The following is a 23823-nucleotide window of genomic DNA, read 5'->3' on the forward strand; positions in this document are numbered from 1 at the left end:
CCCAACCCTGGAGAGAGTCTGTACCGTTCATGTTCCAGGTGAAGGCATCTCGCAGCTTCTGTCCGTCGATCTCCATGTCTAGACGGATCGGGACCAGCACCTCCGCCTGGGACGCGTTCTCATGGATCACCGCCGGGTCGTGATCATCAAAGCTAGGTGGCGAGAGAAGAATGCACAGTTAACAAAACTGAACGATCAAATCAAGGTTTATTTGTCCCATACTCCGTCGTACAAGTACAATGTGCAGTGAAATGCTCGTCGTCGCTAGCATACTGTACAATAAACAATGAATAAAGTAAGAGTAAAAAAGTTAACCAGGAAGAAATTAAGCTAGTATACACAGCAAGATTTCTAAATCCATTTTTAGAATGTTTTCCAAACATTTCACAAGCATGTTTATATATATATATATATATATATATATATATATATATATATATATATATATATATGTGTATGTAGGTATGTTCCGTTTATTTTCTTACTTCTATTTTTGTATTGCCGTTTCCATCCATACAAACTTTCTTGTTTTCTTTATGAGTCAAATGTTTAATAATTGTCAAATTTTTTATAATAGATGTTTAGCTAGGTAGGTGCGTGTGTGTGCGTGTGTGTGTGCGCGTGTGTGTGTGTCTGGGGCCTTTAGAAACATTTCATCACTACTGCTGAGGGCCCCAGACTGGGGGAGAAGAGCCAGTGGTTAATTTGTTTTGGACCCAGAGGGGATTCATGTTTGAACCGACCGGCTAAATAATTTACTTGTTGATTCAACGTCTCTGCGCATGAGGAGAACTGCTCCTGACACACCAGACCAACTGCGTTCCCTCAAGTCACTTTAAGTAAACAACATTGAGCCTCGCTGTCCTCGTGATTTTCTGTCTCAGACTGGGCTCAGCATTTATTACTGACCCCAAATACCCTGGGAACTGAAAAACAGGACTGGCCAGCAACGCAAGGCAAGGTTCTGAACTGAAAAACCGAACTGGCCAGCAACATGTGACAAGGTTCTGAATCATGTTTAACTGGTGGTGTGGTAAGACCACTGCTATATTAACAATTTCAGTGCCCATGACGTCATATCTAGTTTTATCAGCCCAATGCCTGAATGCCCACAACGTTTATTAGCATTTTATTTTTTTATTAGCGATCTGAATTCATATTTCATCAACCGAGTCTCCCGTTGGTACAGCAGCCCCTGTAGGAGCTCAGATGTGAAAAAACCGCCCCCTATCGTCTATCCCTGTGTAACTGCAGGTCAGTCGCTTAGATCAGTCGATATGTAGAGGCGGAGCCAGCTGGCTCCTTGAGCTGGCAAGCTGTCTGCTCAACATGGAAGTCATCGCGGGACGGGAATCAGCCTGGAATATATATTCACAGTAGCCAATACTCAATCAATAAGTGTGATCGATATTTGGAATGGCGATCAGGAATTGGAATAATCTTTTTGGAGAACATCTGATCTGAGGTAAGGAATCTATTTTACCAGTCTTAGGATAATCAGAGCTTTTTTCACAGAGATATCAACGTGGGCCCTATGTGTGTGTGTGTGCGTGCTGATCAGGAAGTGGATAATCGATTTTTCAGCCCGCTTCTATAGCGTGCATAAGTACACATATACTATCAATAATCTAGCGTTTATTTGAAAACGATTCATAAATAGGCCGAAAAATGACCACGTTTTTTGTGTATTCCAGTATATTCCAGCAAAGGGCGATTATCACAGAATCTTTATATTTTCCTGAAACTTTCAAAAAACGAGTTTTGCATCCCCGAGACTATTTGATAAATATGAAGTGGAAATGATACCCAATGCACTATCAGATCACTGTTATTTACTCCTAAAAGGAACATTTGGTATACTATCTTCCCAAGCCCCAAGATGGCGTTTTAATTCGTTGCTGCTTAACAACAAGGAATTCATTACACAACTCAAAGAAGCTCTTATAGTATTCCTACGGGAGAATGCAAACTCGGTGCAAGACCCCAGAATAATATGGATGTCGGTAAAGGGAATGATCAAGGATTTCACTGATAGCTTTTCCTCCAAAATGCGCAAGAATCAATGCACAAAACTGTCTGAACTGGAAACGCTTTACTCAACGTTATTTAATTCTTTAAAATACAACAACTCAACTAGACTAGAAAATCAAGTTAACGTACTAAAAATAGAGATCAATGCCATATACAGACAACAATCGGAAATACAAATACGCAGCACAAGACAACAGCAGTACTCCCAAGGTTCTAAACCTAGTCACCTATTAGACATGCGATTAAGAATGAATGCAAAATTTGCAGATATAACTACCATTAGAGCACAACAAGTACTTGAAACAGACCCAGAAATAATAAACGATACATTCAAAGAATTCTACTCCGACTTATATAAATCAGAAACGACCTACGATCAAAACAAAATGGACACATATCTTAATCAAATTATTCTCCCTAAACTTTCAGAGGATGACGCTAAACAGTTAGAAACACCGATCACACTAGAGGAACTCAAGAAGGCCATATCCGAAATGCAAAGTGGTAAGGCTCCTGGAAGAGACGGTATCCCACCAGAAATGTACCTTTCTTGTTGGGACATAATTGGACCCTTATTACTAAATATGATCTTATACTCAGTCAAGGAGGGGAACTTCCATAAAAACGACAATATTGCACTCATAACAGTCCTTCTCAAAAAAGACAAAGACCCCACCGAGTGCGGTAGTTACAGACCCTTAAGCCTCCTCGGAACCGATATCAAACTGTACTCTAAGGTATTAGCCATCAGATTACAAAAGCATATGACGTCTTTAGTTCATCCGGACCAAACTGGCTTCATAAGAGGTCGCCTGATCACTGATAACATAAGACGAATACTGCACGTACTAGATGCAGACAAGGATGACACCATACCTAAGGCGATGCTGTCCCTGGATGCTATGAAAGCCTTTGACAGGCTGGAATGGTCGTATCTATGGGCAGTATTAGAAAGGATGGGGTTAGGAAAAGGATTCATTGATATGATTAAAGTATTATACAAAGACCCATCGGCCATGATTACAACAGGTACAATCATCTCCAAAATCTTTCCGGTATCACGCTCAGCCAGACAGGGTTGCCCTCTTAGTCCCGGACTATTCGATCTATCATTAGAGCCTTTAGCACAATATATAAGACAATCCCAATCCATAGAACCAATCGTAATCAAGGGCACACAACATAAAATTTGTTTATATGCGGACAACGTAATATTGTTCATGCAAAGCTCCAACACCACATTGCCTCATCTACTCAAGTTGATTGAGAACTTTGGTGATTTATCGGGATTTAAGATAAATTGGCCGAAGTCGGCTTTCCTTCCACTTAACACCCCTGCAAAAAAAGATATAACCCTCCCAGGTGAGATACCTATGGTAAAACATTTTAGATGCTTGGGAGTGGAAATATTCCCCACCATAAGACAAACAGTGAAGCACAATTACACAAAAATACAAAACAAAATCAAAGACGACCTTGATAGGTGGGCAAAACTTAAAAACTCAGTACAGGCAAGGATATCAATACTTAAGATGGATGTACTACCTAGAATCAACTTCTTCAGTTCAATGCTACCGTTACCCCCTCCAGAGGGTTACTGGAAAAGATTACACTCCTCCACATACAAATTTATTTGGAATAACAAACCACCACGTATAAAAAGATCCACCGCACAAAGAAATAAAGCAGATGGTGGCATGGCATTTCCAGATTTTTTCCACTATTTTAAGGCGTACACATTAAGACCATTGACAACATGGTTTGATCCCCAAGCATTAGTATCCTGGAGAAAATTGGAAGAAAACATAGTAGCCCCACATAGACTGAAGGACATAGCATACACTAAACTACCAATCAAGCACTGTGAACGGAAATTTGGCCCCATAATTACCCATGCGATCCGGATATGGCGTGAAACACAAAAAAAATATCCTAACCCACAAAAATGGCACAATCACACTCCTTTATTCAATAACAATGCACTCTTAATTGAAAAACGACCTATAAGATTCCCTATATGGGAAGAGCAAGGCATACACTCATTAGGGGATGTTTTTAACAACCAGGGTTTTTGTAGTTATGGAGAAATATGCACAAAATTTTATCTCACCAAGTCCACATGGCTTTTTTACATACAGTTACGGCTATGTTTGAAGTCTCACGGTGTTCCATTAGACATACCAATTGAACACCACAGATACCACAAATTCTTCTATGAAAGAGAGACATCGAGAGGTTTTGTTTCAGGTTTTTATCATCAATTACTAACGTCCTCATATGAAACCCTCCAACTAGACTCTGTCTGGAGGAGGGATATACCAGACCTGGAAAGTGACTTTGATTGGCAAGGAGCATGGGCAAATGTCCGACTTACATCAAGGAACCCGGACCATCAACAAATCAATCTTAACTATATTCACAGGACATACTTGACTCCTATAAGACTGAACAGAATGGGTCTTAAACAAGACTCCAAATGCTCCCAATGTACAAATGGAGACGAAGGGACATTTATGCACATGTATTGGGACTGCCCACCAGTTAAGGCATTTTGGAAAGATGTGACCCAACAATTATCAAAACTCGTGTCTTGGAATATACCTGTACACCCCTCTGTATTACTATTGAATGATGTTTTTGAGTTTGCAGTAAATCCACAGCTAAAGAGATTGGTTTTATCGGGTATCACAGTAGCTAAAAAGCTGATCGCATCACGCTGGTTTCAACCGGAAAAAATGTGCCGGAAAGTTTGGTTTCTTACATATCTCGATGTGATTTATCAAGAAATATCTACAGCAAGAATTCTGGGTCTCAATGAATCCAAAATGTCAATGTGGTTAGAAGTGGTGGAGAGAATAAAAGCTAGCTTATAATGGTAGTGTCTGGTTAGGAGCGAGGGATAATGGAGGTACTATCCAAAGAGGGGTCCGGGAGGGGGGGGTTCGAGCTGGAGCATATGTGTGTAGGGTTTTAGATAACAGGTATTAGGGGTATATCCTGTATAAGACATTGGTATAATTGGTAATTTCGTTGGATATACACTGTATACTGTAAAGTATTATTATATACTTTTTTTGCTTTCCGTTTCTGTGCTTGCATGTCATTTTAGCCATCTTAATTGTTAGTTTCATTATGCATTGTGTGTTGAGTACTGACTTTTAATAATTTTGTTTTGCAATAATAATAATACAAAAAAAAAAAAAAAAAAAAAGTTTTTCAAAATGGTATAAAAAGGAAATGAACCGATTAAAAAACAATCCGTTTCGACAATGTTGACTGCAAACAAGTCATTGATAAGCGACAGCCATATTATACACATAGCCATAATTTAAGATATAGTTTATGCGTTCGCAAATATGAGAGCTCTATCATTGAAGTGGGCGTTGGCACGCAACAGGGTTCCGGGGCACCGGACCCGCGGCACGGAAGGTGTTAACTGGTGGTATGGTAAGACCACTGCTATATTAACATAATGTTTAACTGGTGGTGTGGTAAGACCACTGCTATATTAACATAATGTTTAACTGGTGGTGTGGTAAGACCACTGCTATATTAACACAATGTTTAACTGGTTGTATGGTAAGACCACTGCTATATTAACATAATGTTTAACTGGTGGTGTGGTAAGACCACTGCTATATTAACATAATGTTTAACTGGTGGTGTGGTAAGACCACTGCTATATTAACACAATGTTTAACTGGTTGTATGGTAAGACCACTGCTATATTAACATAATGTTTAACTGGTGGTACGGTATGACCACTGCTATACTAACATAATGTTTAACTGGTGGTATGGTATGACCACTGCTATATTAACATAATGTTTAACTGGTGGTGTGGTAAGACCACTGCTATATTAACACAATGTTTAACTGGTTGTATGGTAAGACCACTGCTATATTAACATAATGTTTAACTGGTGGTACGGTATGACCACTGCTATACTAACATAATGTTTAACTGGTGGTATGGTATGACCACTGCTATATTAACATAATGTTTAAAGGAACATGCCAACTTTTTGGGAAATTAGCTTATTTGCCATCTACCCTGGAGTTAGACAAGCAGATACATACCCTTTTCTTCTCTGTGCATGCATTAGGCTTAGGGAACAGCCGCACTGTTAGCCTAGCTTATCGTCATTCACTGGAAGTAGGTGTGCCAGTGTAGCCTAGTTCCCAACCATCACGAAATACACTCCAAATACCCTTTTGTTGTTTTTTGAAAAACTGGGCTTTTGAGATGATGAAATGACTGCGCACAGGCAGCAGTGGTTCGGCAACATTTTTAAAAAGAGTATATATCTGCTTAGAAAACTAAAATGTCTAATTATTAGACATTTTTATTATTTCTCCATGTGGTAAATACACAGGTCACATGTTTACAGGAACGTTTTGGAGTTGTATTTGGAGTGTATTACTATTATTACTGACTGATTGAATCCTGCCATTGCTCTACTGTTATCACCATTATCATTATTACTATGTTCTTTTATTATTACCTCTTCTGCCTGTACTCCCCCTCCCCCATGCTGCTATGACATCTGAATTTCCCCAGGGGGTTAGTTAATAAAGGAACACTTGACTTAACGTATTGCAATCAGCACAGAACCGGATTCTAAGTCCTCCATACATAGACCTGACTGTACTGTACTTCTAGTTCTCTTATCGCTTTTATTATAGAAGTGATCATTTTCCTTTTTTTCCCCTCATGTCCACATTCTTTTCTAACTGTGCCCATCTGGGTAATATCAGCTATGTCAGTAGTCCACTACTGAGCTCAACCCAACTACAGTACAGCCACAAACTAACCACAGTGGTGTTTTCATCATGTAGAAAATGTGTTTAATCTAATAAGATGACATTTGTCTGTACACCTCATTCCTATCATTTTTATTGCAGTATATATATATATATTTTTTTTTTTTAATAAATATTGATACTTGCCGTCACTGTATCAATATAATATCAGCATGCAAACTATTGTGATATATTGCTGTATCGATACACCAGTCTGGTATATTGTTAGCCTCATACGATAATTGCCCAAGTAATTTTTTGGCCAAATTGAGATTTCTGCCTAACTGTAATCTCCTCACACTGTTTAGTGCCTATGTTCTCAGCCAATCAGAACGCTTGTTATGTTAAAAAATCCCCATCTGCCTAACTCACTAGTGTGATTTGTGCATTTTAACGTTACATACACAGATGGCGATCGCATGATTTAGGCAAGTACAACTGCCTTAGTGTATTACATGCATGTATGTACGAGGAAGAAATGCCTAAATCACGACATATTTAGTTTAACACTATGATCGCCGGGGACGAGTTAAGACGTCATTCCTAGCCATGCTCATTCTGCCGAAGACGCCGTAACTCGTCTTTGATATCAATATTTCAAAAATCTGTCATCGAAATCATATTTCCTTTCCGGAGCCCTGAGATGTACTGGTGAGCTCCACTCAACTGTCTAACGGTTCGAGAGCGCCATCTGGTGGCCGATCGGCAGATCAGCCAAGAGGGAGGGGCGCGTCAAACAGGAAGTGCTCATCCATATGTGCTCCGGGCACTCGCGATCGGTAGCCGGACTCCATCTCAACACACTGGATGATCAATCGCTCGCCCTAACTCAATAAACAACGTTATTTGGACGTATATAGTATTATACAACCTGGAAATGGTTCATCAGGATCAACATCCCATAATCGAAAACGGTCTACTCCACGCTGATCGGCCAACGGCGCGAGGAACATACGGTAAGATTCAGCGTTATTTTCTAACTTATTCCATATAAACTGCTATGATGAACATATGACCCACTCTGGATGAATCATCTAACGCTGCCCACGGAATTATAAATGATCCCCCGCCCATCCGGTCATCATCAGATCATACGTAGATCATTCTAGAAGTACGTCCAGTTGAAATTTTTCATCTCGCGCCGATCGCTACCAAACTATATTTCATCATCAATATAATGCATTTGGGGCTATAAATCAAGTTCTGAAGAAAGCTGCAGAAAACGATAAAAACATACTTATACTTTAGACCATATTTTTGTATGAATATGTGAATGAAAAAGTTTAACGTTGCTACACCCTGAACAATACATATAGGACATTGAATGGGCCATAATAATGGCAATGTAGCAATAGAATTTTAAAAGTTATAGCCCTGCAAAGAAGGGGAACTTCTCCATAGACAAATAGAGCTGGCGAGGGATGGTAAATTATGAATTTAACCCATGGCGATCAAAGTGTTAAAAGTCACCTTATTTTGTTACGCAATGGTTGTTGTATTTTTGCAAACATGTTGTTACACCTTGTGGAACTTATTTTCAAAATATAAATAAAAAAACTCATACACATTTGCTGGAAAATGAGTTTTTTCTTCTTTTCCAAAAAGTCTTGAAAGATTACTTAGGCAATTATCGTATGAGAATAACGACGGGTGGAGCTTCCTCAGCACAGGGGGAATAGGGGTGGAGCTTCCTCAGCACAGGGGTAATAGGGGTGGAGCTTCCTCACCACAGGGGGAATAGGGGTGGAGATTCCTCACCACAGGGGGAATAGGGGTGGAGATTCCTCACCACAGGGGGAATAGGGGTGGAGCTTCCTCAGCACATGGGGAATAGGGGTGGAGCTTCCTCAGCACATGGGGAATAGGGGTGGAGCTTCCTCAGCACAGGGGGAATAGGGGTGGAGCTTCCTCAGCACAGGGGGAATAGGGGTGGAGTTTCCTCAGCACAGAAGGAATAGGGGTGGAGCTTCCTCAGCACAGGGGGAATAGGGGTGGAGCTTCCTCAGCACAGGGGGAATAGGGGAGGAGTTTCCTCACCACAGGGGGAAGGTCCTCTTCTTGTCTCTGCCCATGCGGTTGCGGTTGATGGTGGTGGAACACGGCACGGCGTCCAGGTGGTGAGAGCTGTTGGGCAGCGTGGGGACCCACTGGCTGCTCCTCTTCGCCTTCTGCTCCCTACATAGGATGGGTGGACAAGGGGGTGAGTTTGGGAGGGGACCACCAGAAGTTATTACAAGAAATACACGGTCTCTGCAGCAGTTTTTTTCTTTTTAAATCAAAATCAAATCAAATTTATTTGTAAGGCCCGACAACACACGTTAATGTCCCCATGGGCCGGACACGTCTTCTTTAAACAAGTCAAGAAGAAACATCACAATAAGTCAAGAACAAAACAAGAACACCATAAAGTCCAAAAAATTTAAAATAAATGCAAAATAAATAAATGCAACACTCCCAGACATACCCCACGCGAAGGTAAGGAAAAACTCACTAAAACCTAGCAATAGGAACAAATGCACCACAGGCAATGTGGAGGAGAGAAACCTTAGAAGGGCCATTCAAGGGGGGGATCTCCCTTCTTAAGGCGCTCCCATAGTCCAGCAGACTGTACACAGAGCAGACCCCGCGGAGGTCCGCGCGGACTCTTTGAGCCTTCATAGTCGAGCGGACCTCCGCGGACCAATTTCCTACATGTCACGCGGCAGTTTACACAATTATCCCCACGCTGTTCAACTTCTGTCATGTCGTCGTCATCCGATGTCAAAATAAAGAGTATGTTATCTCCGTTTCCAATATTTCGATAATAAAACGGGCAGTTTTACGCACTTGAATAACAGGTATATTATAGGCTAGATGCAATGTACCGTATAGGCTTGAGGTGGACAGCGCGTGGTGCTGAACCAGTTTTATTTCAAAATATTGGAAACCGCGCGTCAGAAAATAGGAGCTTCCCACCTGTGGGTCTGCTGTCCGCTGAGATCAAAGCTCAAGAGTCCGCGCGGACGTCCGCGGAGTCTGCTCTGTGTACAGTCTGCTGGACTATGGGAGGGCCTTTAGATGTCGGTGATACTAGTGTTGCAATAAAACAGGCGAACAGTTGGTAGGCATGCACTCATATGTGTAGTGAAACACACTTACAACTTTAAACTAGGGATGTCCGATATTATCGGCCTACCGATATTATCGGCCGATATTGGCATTAAAATGTGATATCGGAAAATATCGGTATCGGTTTAAAAAAAATCTTACATTTCTATAACCTTTATTTACCCAGGCAAGCAAGTAAGAACAAATTCTGATTTTATTTATTGTCAAAAGTATGCATAATGTTGTGTTAATTCCACAACAAGAGATATGTAATGTTAATTACCTGAAATTATTCCGTTTTGGGGGGGGATCCTGCATATATCGGTATCGGTTGATATGGGTATCGGAAATTAAGAGTTGGACAATATCGGTATAGCGGTAAAAAAGCCAATATCGAGCATCCCTACTTTAAACATATTTAAAACTCTCCGGTCATAAATGTCCTGTGGAAATAGTATGGTAGGGTAGTAGGGTTAGAAGCTTCTGTCTTATGTAGGTACTGACTCAGGGTAGTAGGGTTAGTAGCTTCTGTCTGATTGTGTAGGTACTGAGGGTAGTAGGGTTAGTAGCTTCTGTCTGATTGTGTAGGTACTGACGGTAGTAGGGTTAGTAGCTTCCGTCTGATGTAGGTACTGAGGGTAGTAGGGTTAGTAGCTTCTGTCTGATGGTGTAGGTACCGAGGGTAGTAGGGTTAGTAGCTTCTGTCTGATTGTGTAGGTACTGCGGGTAGTAGGGTTAGTAGCTTCTGTCTGATTGTGTAGGTACTGAGGGTAGTAGGGTTAGTAGCTTCTGTCTGATTGTGTAAGTAGGTACTGAGGGTAGTAGGGTTAGAAGCTTCTGTCTGATTGTGTAGGTACCGAGGGTAGTAGCTTCTGTCTAATGTAGGTACTGAGGGTAGTAGGGTTAGTAGCTTCTGTCTGATTGTGTAGGTTGTAGTAGGGTTAGTAGCTTCTGTCTAATGTAGGTACTACTAGGTACGATTTCAACAAAGAGTAATATAGTACTGTCATGTTGGAATGGTGCTCTCCTCAGAATACACCAGGGACTGGAGGTGAAGAATACCCGAGCAGCCAAGTGGCCACTGCCACCTAGTGGCAGTTTAGTGAAATGCTGGTTTACCTGAGGTAAGCCGGAGGTTCGGTGTTGATGGAGATCGCCTTGTATTTCTCATCGTTGCCCTCGAAGATCTCCTCACACTCTGACGCCTTGAGCAGAGTGACGCTAGTGGCTGAAAGACGGATGGTGAGGGAGGAAAAACACAGGAAACAGGCTCATGTTTAAAAAGCATCGTGTCCATGTGTGATATTGCACCCCAGCAGGGGTTCTGGACCCCCACATTGATACTCATTAGGCTGTGGACCCCCCCCCCCCCACACACACACACACACACACACACACACCCACACCCACTTGATTAGACGAGCGCAGTGCCCGTTCAAAACATTGCAGTTTGAACTTGCGTTTAGACTATTTGTTATTATATATTGTGGTTGTGTTTATTTGCTCTGAGAGAGATGGCAGTTCATTCTGTTGAGAGGGAGATGGAGAGAGAGAGAGGGTGAGAGAGAGAGGAGAAATGTGGAGCGATAGCATTGGTTATTGATGATCTCACAGGAGGGGCTTTCACACCGGCAGGGCTCCGGTTCAAGCTCCAGCTCCGTTCTGGAGCCTCTGAACCTTGGTGCTCTCTGGCGTACCAGCCTGCGTTTACACCTATTTAAGGAGAACCAACGTTCCACCGTTCTCAGTCATCAACGGGGGCGTTACTCAGGTAAACACAACCATGAACATGACAGTGGCAAAATGTGCCATATATAAAACAGCTTCAGAGCTTTGGCATTGCACCATGCTGATCCACTCAACAGGTAGCGATCTCAAGATGAGATCCGATTCAAATGTTCAAGTTTCTTTATTAGTTGTCATACAGAAATACAGGATACGTTTGTATGAAATGCTTCTTTCTGTTTTTCTCCTGAGAGTGTGCTAGGTAAAAATAGATAATTATAAAAAGTATAAAATAGAAAGTCAAGTACTTAAACAAGTGTAAACAAGACAAGAATGTTCAATATACATATGTACAATATACAATGCAGAGTAGTTACAGTACAATATAAATGGGATGAGGTAAATGGGATGAGGTAGCTTGTGGTGCCACCTTGTGGTGGTAAGGTAAGGTGCAAGCCAAGACATGACTGTGCAATGAGTTGCCAATAAATATAAATATAAAGTGTTAGTGTCTAAAGTGTGTAAAGTGGGTGCTACAGTGAGTTGTCCATTTAAAGTGGGTGTGTACGTGTGGGTGTGTACGTGCTGTGAGTGTGTTTGATGGTTTGTTACATAGTGTTAATTGTCATTGAGCATCCTGATGGCCTGGGGATAGAAGCTCAGGGGAGGAAACTAACTTTTTGGCTTACCAGCCAACTGGCGAGTATCTGATTTTTTTTACCAGCCAAACAGATTTTTTACCAGACAAAAAAATTTGTGATAATTAATTGTGATAATTACTTCTTTGTATGTCTTCGTCTAAATAGATTTTCAATCATAGTAAAATAATCACACCGTGTCTCTACTCTTTAAAATATTTATTAGCAATAAAACATTAATCTCTACTCTCCACAATATTAGCATAAAACATATTAACATGAAAGAGGTATCTATTCTGGACTGGGTTGGGCTGAACTGGGCAGTGAAAGATGCTGGGTTGGACTGGGTTTGGCAGTGAAAGAAAAAAACCGAAGTATGTTGTGAAGTGTATAGATAGATGTGAAATGTATAGATGTAGCAGTAGTCTATCTGTATGTCATATGTTATGATGAATTGAAAATGGGGGACCCTGATGTAAACAAGACGAAAGTCTTTCTCTGGTCTGCATCCCCTTAACTCTTGTGTGTATTGAGCCGTACTGTATTGTACCCATTCTGCAATCTGTTAATAAAGTTTTCAATCAATCAATCAAGTTAACTTTGAACCTCGGTTGTCAAGCCTCGTCAATGTTGTGTATGCATCTGGGTAGGCACACTGTGCCTTTAAGACAGCACGGTGGTCTTACGACAGTGCTGTGAAGTACCGTCAAGTGTTGTGGTAACGTCAGTTGGGTTGGTGTGCTGTTGTACACAGTGCACTGGTTGAGCTTAGCTAGCCCCTTTCGTGACTGCGATGTGCAAGCCAGGGGCTTTTGAGCATGAAATAAAATGTCTAACCTTACGTCGTAGTCCGGTGCTTTTTTGGAAACATTATTGTCATAACAGATACACCTAGCTGGCTGCTTTGAGCACACGGGGCTAACGTTAAAACGCTAACTAGAAGCTAACCACTGTATACAGTTCCAGTAGACTAACATTACACCTCTGTGATTTAAATGTGTCCTTAGTAACTTATACTCGAGGGTTGTGCTAGGGTTGGATGCAGTTCCCCGTTGGTCAGTCTGTCTGTTTTCCATCTTCTGCTGTGTTTAACGTTATCCGTTTGAGAGTGCTCCTGATGGCTAGCCTAGTAACGCAGGACTTTTATCATTATATGTCCGCGGGTTGGCCAGTACTGCGCGAACTTTTATTAAACATTATATGTCCGCGGGTGGTCTTGTGCAGTGCTCTCGTGGCACTGTCAACTAAAGCGAGCACTCAGAAGACGCGCACCGTTTGCCAGTGCAGTGATTGCAGAATGTTTTTTTTTTTTTGTATACTCGCCAGACTGGCGAGTGGTCTTCATGAATCACTCGCCAAACGTAAAAAATACTCGCATTTGGCGAGTAAAGTGGCCTAATTTCCTCCCCTGGAAGCTCTTTCTGAGTCTCTCTGTGCTTGCCATGAGACTCCGGTATCGCTTGCCTGACCGCAGCAGTTCAAAGACGCAGTTGTTTGGGTGGCTAGAGTCTTTTATTATTCTCTTGGCCTTATTCTTACAACGCTTGTTGTAAATGTCTTGGAGAGTGGGAAGCCCACCTCCAATTGTGCGTTCGGCTGAACGGGCCACTCTTTGCAGTCTGCTACGGTCTTGTGCGGTGCTATTCCCAAACCAGGAGGTGATATTGCCAGTCAGGATGCTCTCTATTGTGCATGAGTAGAAGTTCTTAAGGATCTTCTGACTCACGTTGAACTTCCTTAGGCGCCTAAGGAAGTAGAGGCGTTGCCGTGCTTTCTTGACTACACTGTCAATGTGTGTGGTCCATGTCAACTCCTCGGATATGTGGACTACATGGTACTTAAAACTGTTCACTCTTTCGACCGGTGCCCCGTCGATGCTGAGGGGGCTGTAGTCCCTGACCTCCTAAAGTCCACAATCATCTCTTTTGTTTTGCTGACGTTCAGGGAGAGGCTGTTCTCCTGACACCATCCCGCCAGAACCTCTACCTCTTCCAGGTAGGCCCTCTCATTGTTTGCAGAGATCAGGCCCACCATTACTGTGTCGTCAGCAAATTTGATGATTGTGTTGTTGTTCGGCTGTGCCACACAGTCGTGTGTGTACAGCGAGTAGAGGAGGGGACTCAGAACACAGCCCTGGGGGGCCCCTATGTTGAGGGTGATGGATGAGGAGGTGCAGTTGCCTGCTCTCACCACCTGAGGTCTGCCCGTCAGGAAGTCCAAGACCCACTGGCAGAGGTCATAGTTCAAGCCCAGGTCCCTGAGCTTGGCTATGAGTTTGGAGGAAACTATGGTATTGAATGCTGAGGACTTACTACTATGATACCCATTAAAACAAGTAATTTGAATAATAGAAGCCTACTTTGCTGGAACGATACATTTAAATCATATACAGTGCGTGTGTGTGCGTGTATGTTTTTGTGTGTGCGCTCGCGCGCTGACTAGCTAAGCCTTTCCCTACGCATATTCATTTCTGGAGCATTTCTTTATGCACTCTGGTTGGATGGTGTATTGTACTTGTGCTGTATCATAACAATACATTTGAATCTAATCTCGTTTTGAGATCAGTCGCAAATCGCTTCCTGTTGAATGGATCGATTTGAGTGCAATGCCGACTCTCTACTTTCGGTTCCAGCTGAGCACACATTTTTCTAGGGCTGACCCCTATTAATCGATTAGTCGACTAATCGGTCGAAAGGGGCCGTAGTCGACTGAAAAAAAAATTTATCATTCTTTCCAAAAGAAAATAGGCCTAGAAGCGTGGCTAACGCTAATGGCACGCATACCAGAGGCTAACTGCCTATGAAAACAGGCACAGAGGCACTGAAAGAGGATTTCACCCATCTAATGAACACACTAGACTAGACAAATATCAAGATGTATCCATCAGTGGACCAATTGCATGCTTTTGCAGAGGACAAAAAGCCTTCAGTCGACTCCTTCAGACATTAAGAATAGTTAATTTCACTAATTCACCCTTAGGCCTTTCACACCGGCCGGGCTCCGTGCTGGAGCCGGTTCCCGAACATAATCTCGAACCAGCCGGCGCGTTCACACCGGGATTAATTGGTTCGGAACGTGAAAAATGTAGGGCTGTCCCCGACTAAGGATTTGGATGGTCGACTAGGATTGGCCAAAATTTGCCGTTAGTCGACTATAGGTCGACTTAAAAAAAAATATATATATATATATTTTTTACGTCGACCAATAGTCGACTAACGGCAAATTTTGGCCAATCCTAGTCGACCATCCAAATCCTTAGTCGGGGACAGCCCTACATTTTTCACGTTCCGAACCAATTAATCCCGGTGTGAACGCGCCGGCTGGTTCGAGATTATGTTCGGGAACAGGCTCCAGCACGGAGCCCGGCCGGTGTGAAAGGCCTAAGGGTGAACTAGTGAAATTAACTATTCTCTGTGTTGCTGAGGACCTCCTGAAACCACCTCAAAGACCTCGTTGTGGTGTGACCCAGTGAAATCACCACACAGTGAAGGAAGTACACACATTTATTTTGGCGCAAAAGTCAATAGATTGGTGTGGCAGGTCATGGCTGTGTTCTGGCTCCAGCAAATACATTACTTGCCCAGTGGAGTATGCTTTTTTTTCTCTAAAATTAAAGCCATTTAGTTAATTTTCACATAATTGTTTTTTTAAGATACTAAGCGTAATACAGTCAGACAACATTATAAACTGAAAGTTTCACTTTCACATTTAGAGTAAATTTTACTTCACATGAAGGAGAGAACGAAGGAAAGAGGCAACATAACTATGGCGGAGGATTTGGCAATCTTTCGGATTGAAACCCGGCAGCAGCTCGACTGGAGAGGAGCTCAGAGGACCAGTCCAGCAACAGTATGTTTGCACGATGCAAGGCTGGAGCTACATTGATCCGTCCATTGATCCGTCAATGAATAGATATAAAATTGATAGAGGGTATTACTGTCCGTTGGTTTATTATTAAATTAAAACATAACATCAACTCTGTCTGTCAAACAAATACACTAGTTATTGAAAATTAATGAAAAACACAGACTTAGACGGACAGACACAGCGGATCAATGCAGCTGCATAACATTTAACACCAGTAATACCAGTGTTGTCATGACCCAGAAGACATTATTAACTCATTCTGCGCCAACCACATAATATTACGCGTGTGCTCGCCAAACGTTGAGCACCTAACACGTAATATTATGTTTTTAGATAATCTTTTCTTTTATTCGATTTTTTTATTCATTACAGGCTCACGGACCTGTGTTACCATACGAAATCATTCTGAGATCCAGAGAATGCAATACCGGCCGCATCCTGCTAGGTGGCAGTATCGCCCACCCTTTGATACCTTATTTCACACTGTGTGTCACATCTAATTTCGTCCGGGCGGAGAATTTAGACCAAGCCAAGTAAATCGCTTCATCCGAGCACTTCGAAACGCGTTCAGCACACTTGAGGCATATCTTGTGCCACTTCATGTCAGGGACCCGATCGACATCAATACTGGAAATCGCGATCAGACAATTGCACACAACACAACTCACCATGAGATGAAGCTACGATTTTCTTTCTCTCCTCCACGGAGGCCAATCTCCTCCAGAGGGACGGGTACCTTTTATACAGAGAGCCCCTGAACATACGCAGGTAGTTTCCAACCTAGAGGAGAGGAGATATGGAGGAGATTAATCACTGTGACAGTGCACTAGGGCTGCAACGATTAGTCGACATAATCGACGACGTCGATTATAAAAAATCGTCGACGAGAAATTGTTGCGTCGAACTTTATTTAATTTTTTATTTTTATTTTTTGTGCACTACCTATCTTTGTGAGAGTGGCTTCTCACTTCTCAGGGTTCCAGACAACATCATAACATGATGATCCCATAGCAAATTTTGGACATTGAAAACATTGTTCCCCTGCAGGAGATGATGATCAGACTAGACACACAATACATTACACACGCACTCCTCTCACTCACACACAGCGATCAGAGTAAGACACACACATACACACTCCTCTCACTCACACACAGCGATCAGAGTAAGACACACACACATACACACTCCTCTCACTCACACACAGCGATCAGAGTAAGACACACACACATTCACACTCCTCTCTCTCACACACAGCGATCAGAGTAAGACGCACACACATTCACACTCCTCTCACTCACACACAGCGATCAGAGTAAGACACACACACATACACAAATTACACAGTACACACCTCTCACTCACACAGCGATCAGAGTAAGACACACACAAATTACACAGTACACACACTCCTCTCACTCACACAGCGATCAGAGTAAGACACACACACATACACACACACACACGGACTCCTCTCACACACAGCAAGTTATTTAAAGTACACTTCCACTTTAATTTGTATTATTTAATTTATTTATCTTGTTATGAGTGATTGCTGTATTGTTCTTCAAATACATTTTCATTTAAAGTGGCTTAAAGATCCAAATTCAAATGTTTCATGAGTCATTATTTTAATTTGCTATGGGATCATCATGTTATGATGTTGTTGTTTGGTCCTGACAAGAGTCTCAAAGTCTGGGGTGATGGTAGACAAGCAACTCTGAGGTCATGCTCAATGTCCAATCTGTTCCTCTGCTCTGTCTTCAGCTGGACCAGAGCTGAGAAGCCACTTTCACAAAGATAGGTAATAAAAAAAAAAAAAAAAAAAAAAAAAAAAAATTGTTGTTGTTTACATTGGTTTTCGATTAGTCGACTAATCGAAAAAATAATCGGCAGATTAGTCGACTACCAAATTAGTCATTAGTTGCAGCCCTACAGTGCACCACTATTGGCCAAGAAAGATGTAAAAGCTAAAATCGTATCCCATGGCGAGTCGACCATGTTAGCAAGATTAACCACTCTAAAAAGGGGCACGTCACCCAAAATAACAATGGTGATTTATTTTGCACACAATCTCACACACAATGCAAAATCAAAATCTCTAAACCGTTTTGTGCATTCATTTAGTTTGACGGCTATTGAGAGTAAATGAGTTGGCCACCAGTGATGTCATCAGGGAAATTGAATTGTTGTGTTGTGTTAATTACAAAATACTAGCGATACTTTGTCTTATAGGGACTGCTACGTTACCAGGGCACGAAATTAACTTTTTGACTCACCGGCCAGTGGCGGGTAGATGGGAAGAATCTACCCACCAAGCATATTTCTTACCTGCCAAATTGTTTTTGATTAAAAAAATATATATATATATTTTATATAAAAAATTTTTTTTAATAAAATATATATTATATAATCATACTTGTAGTTGTATTATCTGCGAGACATCGCCACCACGCAATAAGTCAAAATGCTCGCTATCTGCAAACAGCTCCACTGTCTGTGTGTATACTTGAGTAGCCTCCAGCTCCAGCAAGGATTCTCCGGCGCTGCAGCTAGACCCTATATTCAGCTAGACCCTACATTCAGCATGCAAGGATTCTCCGGCGCTGCAGCTGGACCCTATTGGTATAATGTTACGGTTCTTTGGTCAAATCACATTCAACATGCCCTCAGCTAGAATACGCATTGAATCAATGTTATAAGACATTGATATCAGGAGCTATCTGTAGCTACTGCTAGCCCGCTAGATAACGTTAAGACAATTTAGTTTACTGGGACATATAGATCTAACGTGAGCTAGCTAACGTGAGCTAGCTAACGTGAGCTAGCTAACGTGAGCTAGCTAACGAGGGAACGGAGGTATTATGCACTCGAGTCGACTATTGCTGGAGCATTTGTTGATATCAGCAGCTATCAGTAGCTAGCCAGCTAGATACCGTTAGACAATCCTCGTCATGTATTAAACTAAAAGTGAATAGTTGACTGGGTCATTGTTTAAACAGTAACGGTAGCTCATGGAGGTCCGCTCCAGACTAGAGCAGACTGCCTCTGTGTTGATACGAGCAGAAGCCAATAGTATCCCGCTGCAGGGCTGGGCGGTTATGACTCGTTGCCACGGTTTTTTTTCAAAATAAGAGTATCATACGAACCGAATGTTGTTAACTGCCAGAGCCATCGATATTATGACTGGAGCTGCGCTTGGGGCGGAAATGAGAACCGCACAGATTTTCAAAATAAGAGTATCGTTATGAACTTGATTGATTGATTACACGCCACACGGCGGGCAGACCTCTCAGTGGGAGGCGCCAAACGTAAAAACTGAGCGCCAATGGCGGGTGGCGGGCTCTAAATTCACCCCCTGTACGTTACCATTTAATAGAGCTGTAATTAACACAACACAAGGATTCAATGTCCCCGATGACATCACTGGTGGCCATATTCAAACTGATTTACTCTCTTAACAGTCAAACAAAATGTGCAAAACTGTTTAGAGTGTTTAGATGTGTGTGAGATTATATGCACACAAAAATCAGCATTGTTTTTAGTGCCCCTTTAAAAGGGACCCTCCCATTTTAAGAAACAACTCTGCTTGTTATTCCTGTGCACCAAGCACCTTCAAATGTGTGATGTCTGACTGGAATTAACTATCTGAGGGCACTCTGTAGACAACTAGAAAAAAGCACTCAGTACATTTCAAATCGCCACCAAGGCTTAACTAGGGGTTGACGGTATAAACGGTATACGGTATAAACGGTATGAATTTGCTCTATGGTATGGATTTTGACTATACCTTGTAACCGGTAGAGCAGCTCTAAAAAAGCAATGACGTCATGTAACCACAGCGTGACTATTTCACTCGCATTTGCCCCTAAAAATAGATAGAATTAGTCATAGATAATAGATATGTGCGAACTGGAAAAAGTTATTTAGGAACACAGAGGCTTCGCGCAGTGGACGTGTCAACACGCAATTGTCATTTCATAATAAACACAGAAGCAAACTAGCTCTTCCGCCCTGCGTTTGAAAGCTGTGTGACAACTTCTTCTCGCGCAGTTTCTATGTGTAATGTAAACTCTGTGACGAGTCCAATGGTCTAACATGCTTTGCATCCTCGCCATTCTGGAATGCCCACGTTGCGCTAAAAAAAACCTTATGTAATGTTAACTGTCGATGTACTAGTAGCCTCAGCAAGCTAACGTTAGCTGGCTCCACTAGGAGCATGTCGATGTACTAGTAGCCTCAGCAAGCTAACGTTAGCTGGCTCCACTAGCAGCATGTCGATGTACTAGTAGCCTCAGCAAGCTAACGTTAGCTGGCTCCACTAGCAGCATGTCGATGTACTAGTAGCCTCAGCAAGCTAACGTTAGCTGGCTCCACTAGCAGTAGGCCTGCCACGATAACACATTTTGCTGGGCGATTAATTGCCCCCGAAAATATCGCGATAAGCGATATTATTGCGACCGGTTCGAGATTTTTTTTTTTTGAGAAATGTATTTCCCAAAAGTTTTCAATTAACCTTTTATTTTTTTTATTAATATAAATATATTAAACCGTTTCAAAGTGCAATAAACCTTTATTTAACATTGGAAGACATTTTAAATATCCTAAATTAAAAAATGCTCAGTTTGATTGTTTATTATAAAACAAACTGAAACTGGAAACAGGCCCTCTGTCTGGCTTTTTGTGTCATCCTTTTAACATATATTTTTTATGTACCATGTACAAAATGTTAATAAAGTGTGGGAAAAAAACTGGAAACGTAATAAATAAAAAAGCAGTGAAACAATAATCAAATAAACACCAAAATATATACCATCTCTATTGGAATGGAGACTTCAGCACAGGATAAACAAGGGATGGGCAAAAATAATCCAGATCGATTGATCACATGATGTACTCGAGTACTCGTGGAGGAAAACGCTGTACAAAATAAACGTATTTTCCGGTGTTTTAGACTTTTAGTTTGAAACCCACCCACTGGTCCGACCGGAAGTATTGTTGTTATTATCCTAGCTGCCTAGCAGAACGTATTGAGCGGACAACTTGTCTCGTCCGGTTCTGTGTTTTTGAGCTAATGATAAAACAAATGTTGAGATTGTTGGTGAACAACTAACTTTAGATTAGTTTTAACGTTAGCTACTAACGTTAGATGCAGCTACTACAGGCAATCAAAGATGAGGAGGAAGCGTCAAAGCCGTATATAATAGAATAGCTGTGGTGCGTAGGCACTGCAGCACGACTCGAAACTACCGGTTATAATACATTTATTCATGTTTAACTTGTCCCCGTGTCCAGTCCTTTGACCAGCCCCACCGTTCATTGTAAACAATGATGCATGTAATTGTATTAACGTTATTCTGTGTTGTAGCTATGCTATACGTTTTATTTCGTTTGTTAGCTATTTAGCTAATGTTGTTAGCATTGGATAGCGTCAACGCTAGATCTTTAATCTTTATTTAGCAGTCCAGTTTCTCCGGGCAGTAGCGAGTAACTACTTGGGTCTAAAAATAGCTAACGTTACACTACAAAGAACGCTACTTGGTTAAAAGGAGCAACACTATTGAGAAATGTAGTTAAGCTATGTGGCGTTGCTAGTGCCCCACGGAGCTCCCGTGCTGTGCTCTGTAGTAAGGCCAGCGGCCCCCCACACGGAGTGACTGACAAGGGGTACTCAGGGCTGTACGCTGCGATGATCTCGTCGCAAATTGCCCCTTTAATTGGCCGTTGCGATTGGTAAATAATATTTGGGGGCGGGCTTGCGAGTAGGGATTTCAAGCCTTGCATTCGCATTTCACTCCTAAATGATCCAAGGTGTGTGATGACGCTGAGCACTCAGGTATGATCAGCGGGGAAAATCAACTGAGCACTCACTCTGATAGACTGGCTGACTGTCTGATTTAGCTATGAAGAAAAGTAAAGTTAGTAGTAGGGATGGGAATCGATGGTTCCTAACTGGGTTTTGGCCATATGCTCCCGAAATTCTCCCGCTGTTTGGCTGCTTCTATGTGCAGTGAAAACTACTCGAAATGCTTTAGAACCTAGTCATTGATTTAGTTCAGGGTTAGCCGCGGAGCTAACGCTAGCTAACGTGAGCTAATCAAGCTCACAGAGAGAGATAAACAGCTGACAGCAGGTAGTACAGGTACAAATACAATAAAACAAGGGGTGGGGGCTGTTGTGTAAACCTTGTGTCGCGTCAATCTGGTCCACACGTTACTCGTTCATATCTCAGCCCGTGCTGAGATATGCCCATTCCGCGGTCTGTTAATAAAGTTTTCAATCAGACAGATGTATGGAAACTGTTCATTATAAAAGATACAAACCTGACAACAAAAGCACTTAAATGTTAAATAAAAGGACAACAGTAATGAGGCAGGAGGAACATATTTTTTTGTACTATAATGGTAAAATTGTTATTTAAAAATTTGCCCCTAAAACATATTTTTTGCCCCTAAATTTCTAATTTAGGGGCAAGTGTGCCCCTAGTGAAAAAGCTTAGCGTACAGCCCTGGTACTGGTTCCGCCTAGGGCTGGGCGATATGGCCTAAATATGATATCACGATATTTTCGGACCTTTCGGCGATACACGATACGCATCACGATGTTTTTCTTTTTTTCCCCAAACAATTCATTATGAGGCTTACCAAGACAGTATTTGAGTTTGCAAGCTAACATTAAAGACAAAATAAAATACCCATGCATTTAGCATTTTTATATTATATATTAGATTTAGATTATTGGATTATTAGATTATATATTGCATATATTTAGCAATGAGATATTATATGATTTAGATATGAAATATGATGAATTGAAAATGGGGGACCCTGATGTAAACAAGACGAAAGTCTTTCTCTGGTCTGCATCCTCCAGTCCACTGTTGACTGTTGTTGTATTGGGCTGTACTGTATTGTACCTATGCTGCAATCTGTTAATAACGTTTATATTCATTCAGTCGGCAAACAGAATCATTTTGATTGACAGTCGCGTCTGCCAATTACGTCACATCGCTTGCACTCGCCCTGCTGTTCTTAGCACCAATCGGCAAGCGTCATTCGGCAAGCGTCATTTTTTACTTCCGCCATTGGAGAGCTCAATGAAAACAACAATGGCAGCGGTAGCTCGCCGCGGCCGACGTTTAGCTTTGAGCTCTGCAGAATGACTAAACGACTGGAGGCATAATGATTTTACTGCAACGGATGTTATAATAAAAGCCTTTCCATACATCTGTCTGATTGAAAACGTTATTAACAGACCGCAGAATGGGCACAACGGAGTCAGCACGGGCTGAGATATGAACGGCTAATGCTTGCTATATCTAGGTCGACCTCGGTCGTTGCTATGTAAATACGCTGATGTTATTGAAAGTGTAACTATATAACGTCAATGCCACAAAACGAATGCCTTTGTTATCATAAGTAGTAACTTTTGATGCAGTAGTGTGTGTGTGGGGCGGCGCTGTTCAAAAGTGTCAACGTGTGGACCAGATTGACGCAACACAAGCCTCTTGGGCAAAACATCACGATATCCACGATACGTTTAAAAAGTGTATCGTTAATGAACTGTACCCGATATTTATATAATATCGTCATATCGCCCAGCCCTAGTTCCGCCTCATTAAAACAAACGCGCAAATAGCAATTAATCGTGCCCGTCAAAATCATTGCATTAA

General features: G+C 41.8%; 1 protein-coding gene across 1 annotated transcript in view; it reads right to left on the reverse strand.

The window, feature by feature from the left end:
- The window catches only part of smarcb1b (SWI/SNF related BAF chromatin remodeling complex subunit B1b), a 76838-nt gene that overhangs the window by 35527 nt on the left and 17488 nt on the right, over positions 1-23823 (reverse strand). Inside the window, exons 2-5 of the mRNA XM_084324450.1 lie at positions 16820-16931; positions 11041-11149; positions 8872-9009; positions 25-152 (exon numbers count right to left, since the gene is read on the reverse strand). Of these exons, the coding sequence (XP_084180576.1) occupies positions 25-152; positions 8872-9009; positions 11041-11149; positions 16820-16931 (487 nt within the window). The remainder of the gene's footprint in view (positions 1-24; positions 153-8871; positions 9010-11040; positions 11150-16819; positions 16932-23823) is intronic.

The sequence above is a fragment of the Notolepis coatsorum genome (genome assembly GCF_963971535.1).
Source record: "Notolepis coatsorum genome assembly, chromosome: 11".
NCBI lineage: Eukaryota > Metazoa > Chordata > Actinopteri > Aulopiformes > Paralepididae > Notolepis > Notolepis coatsorum.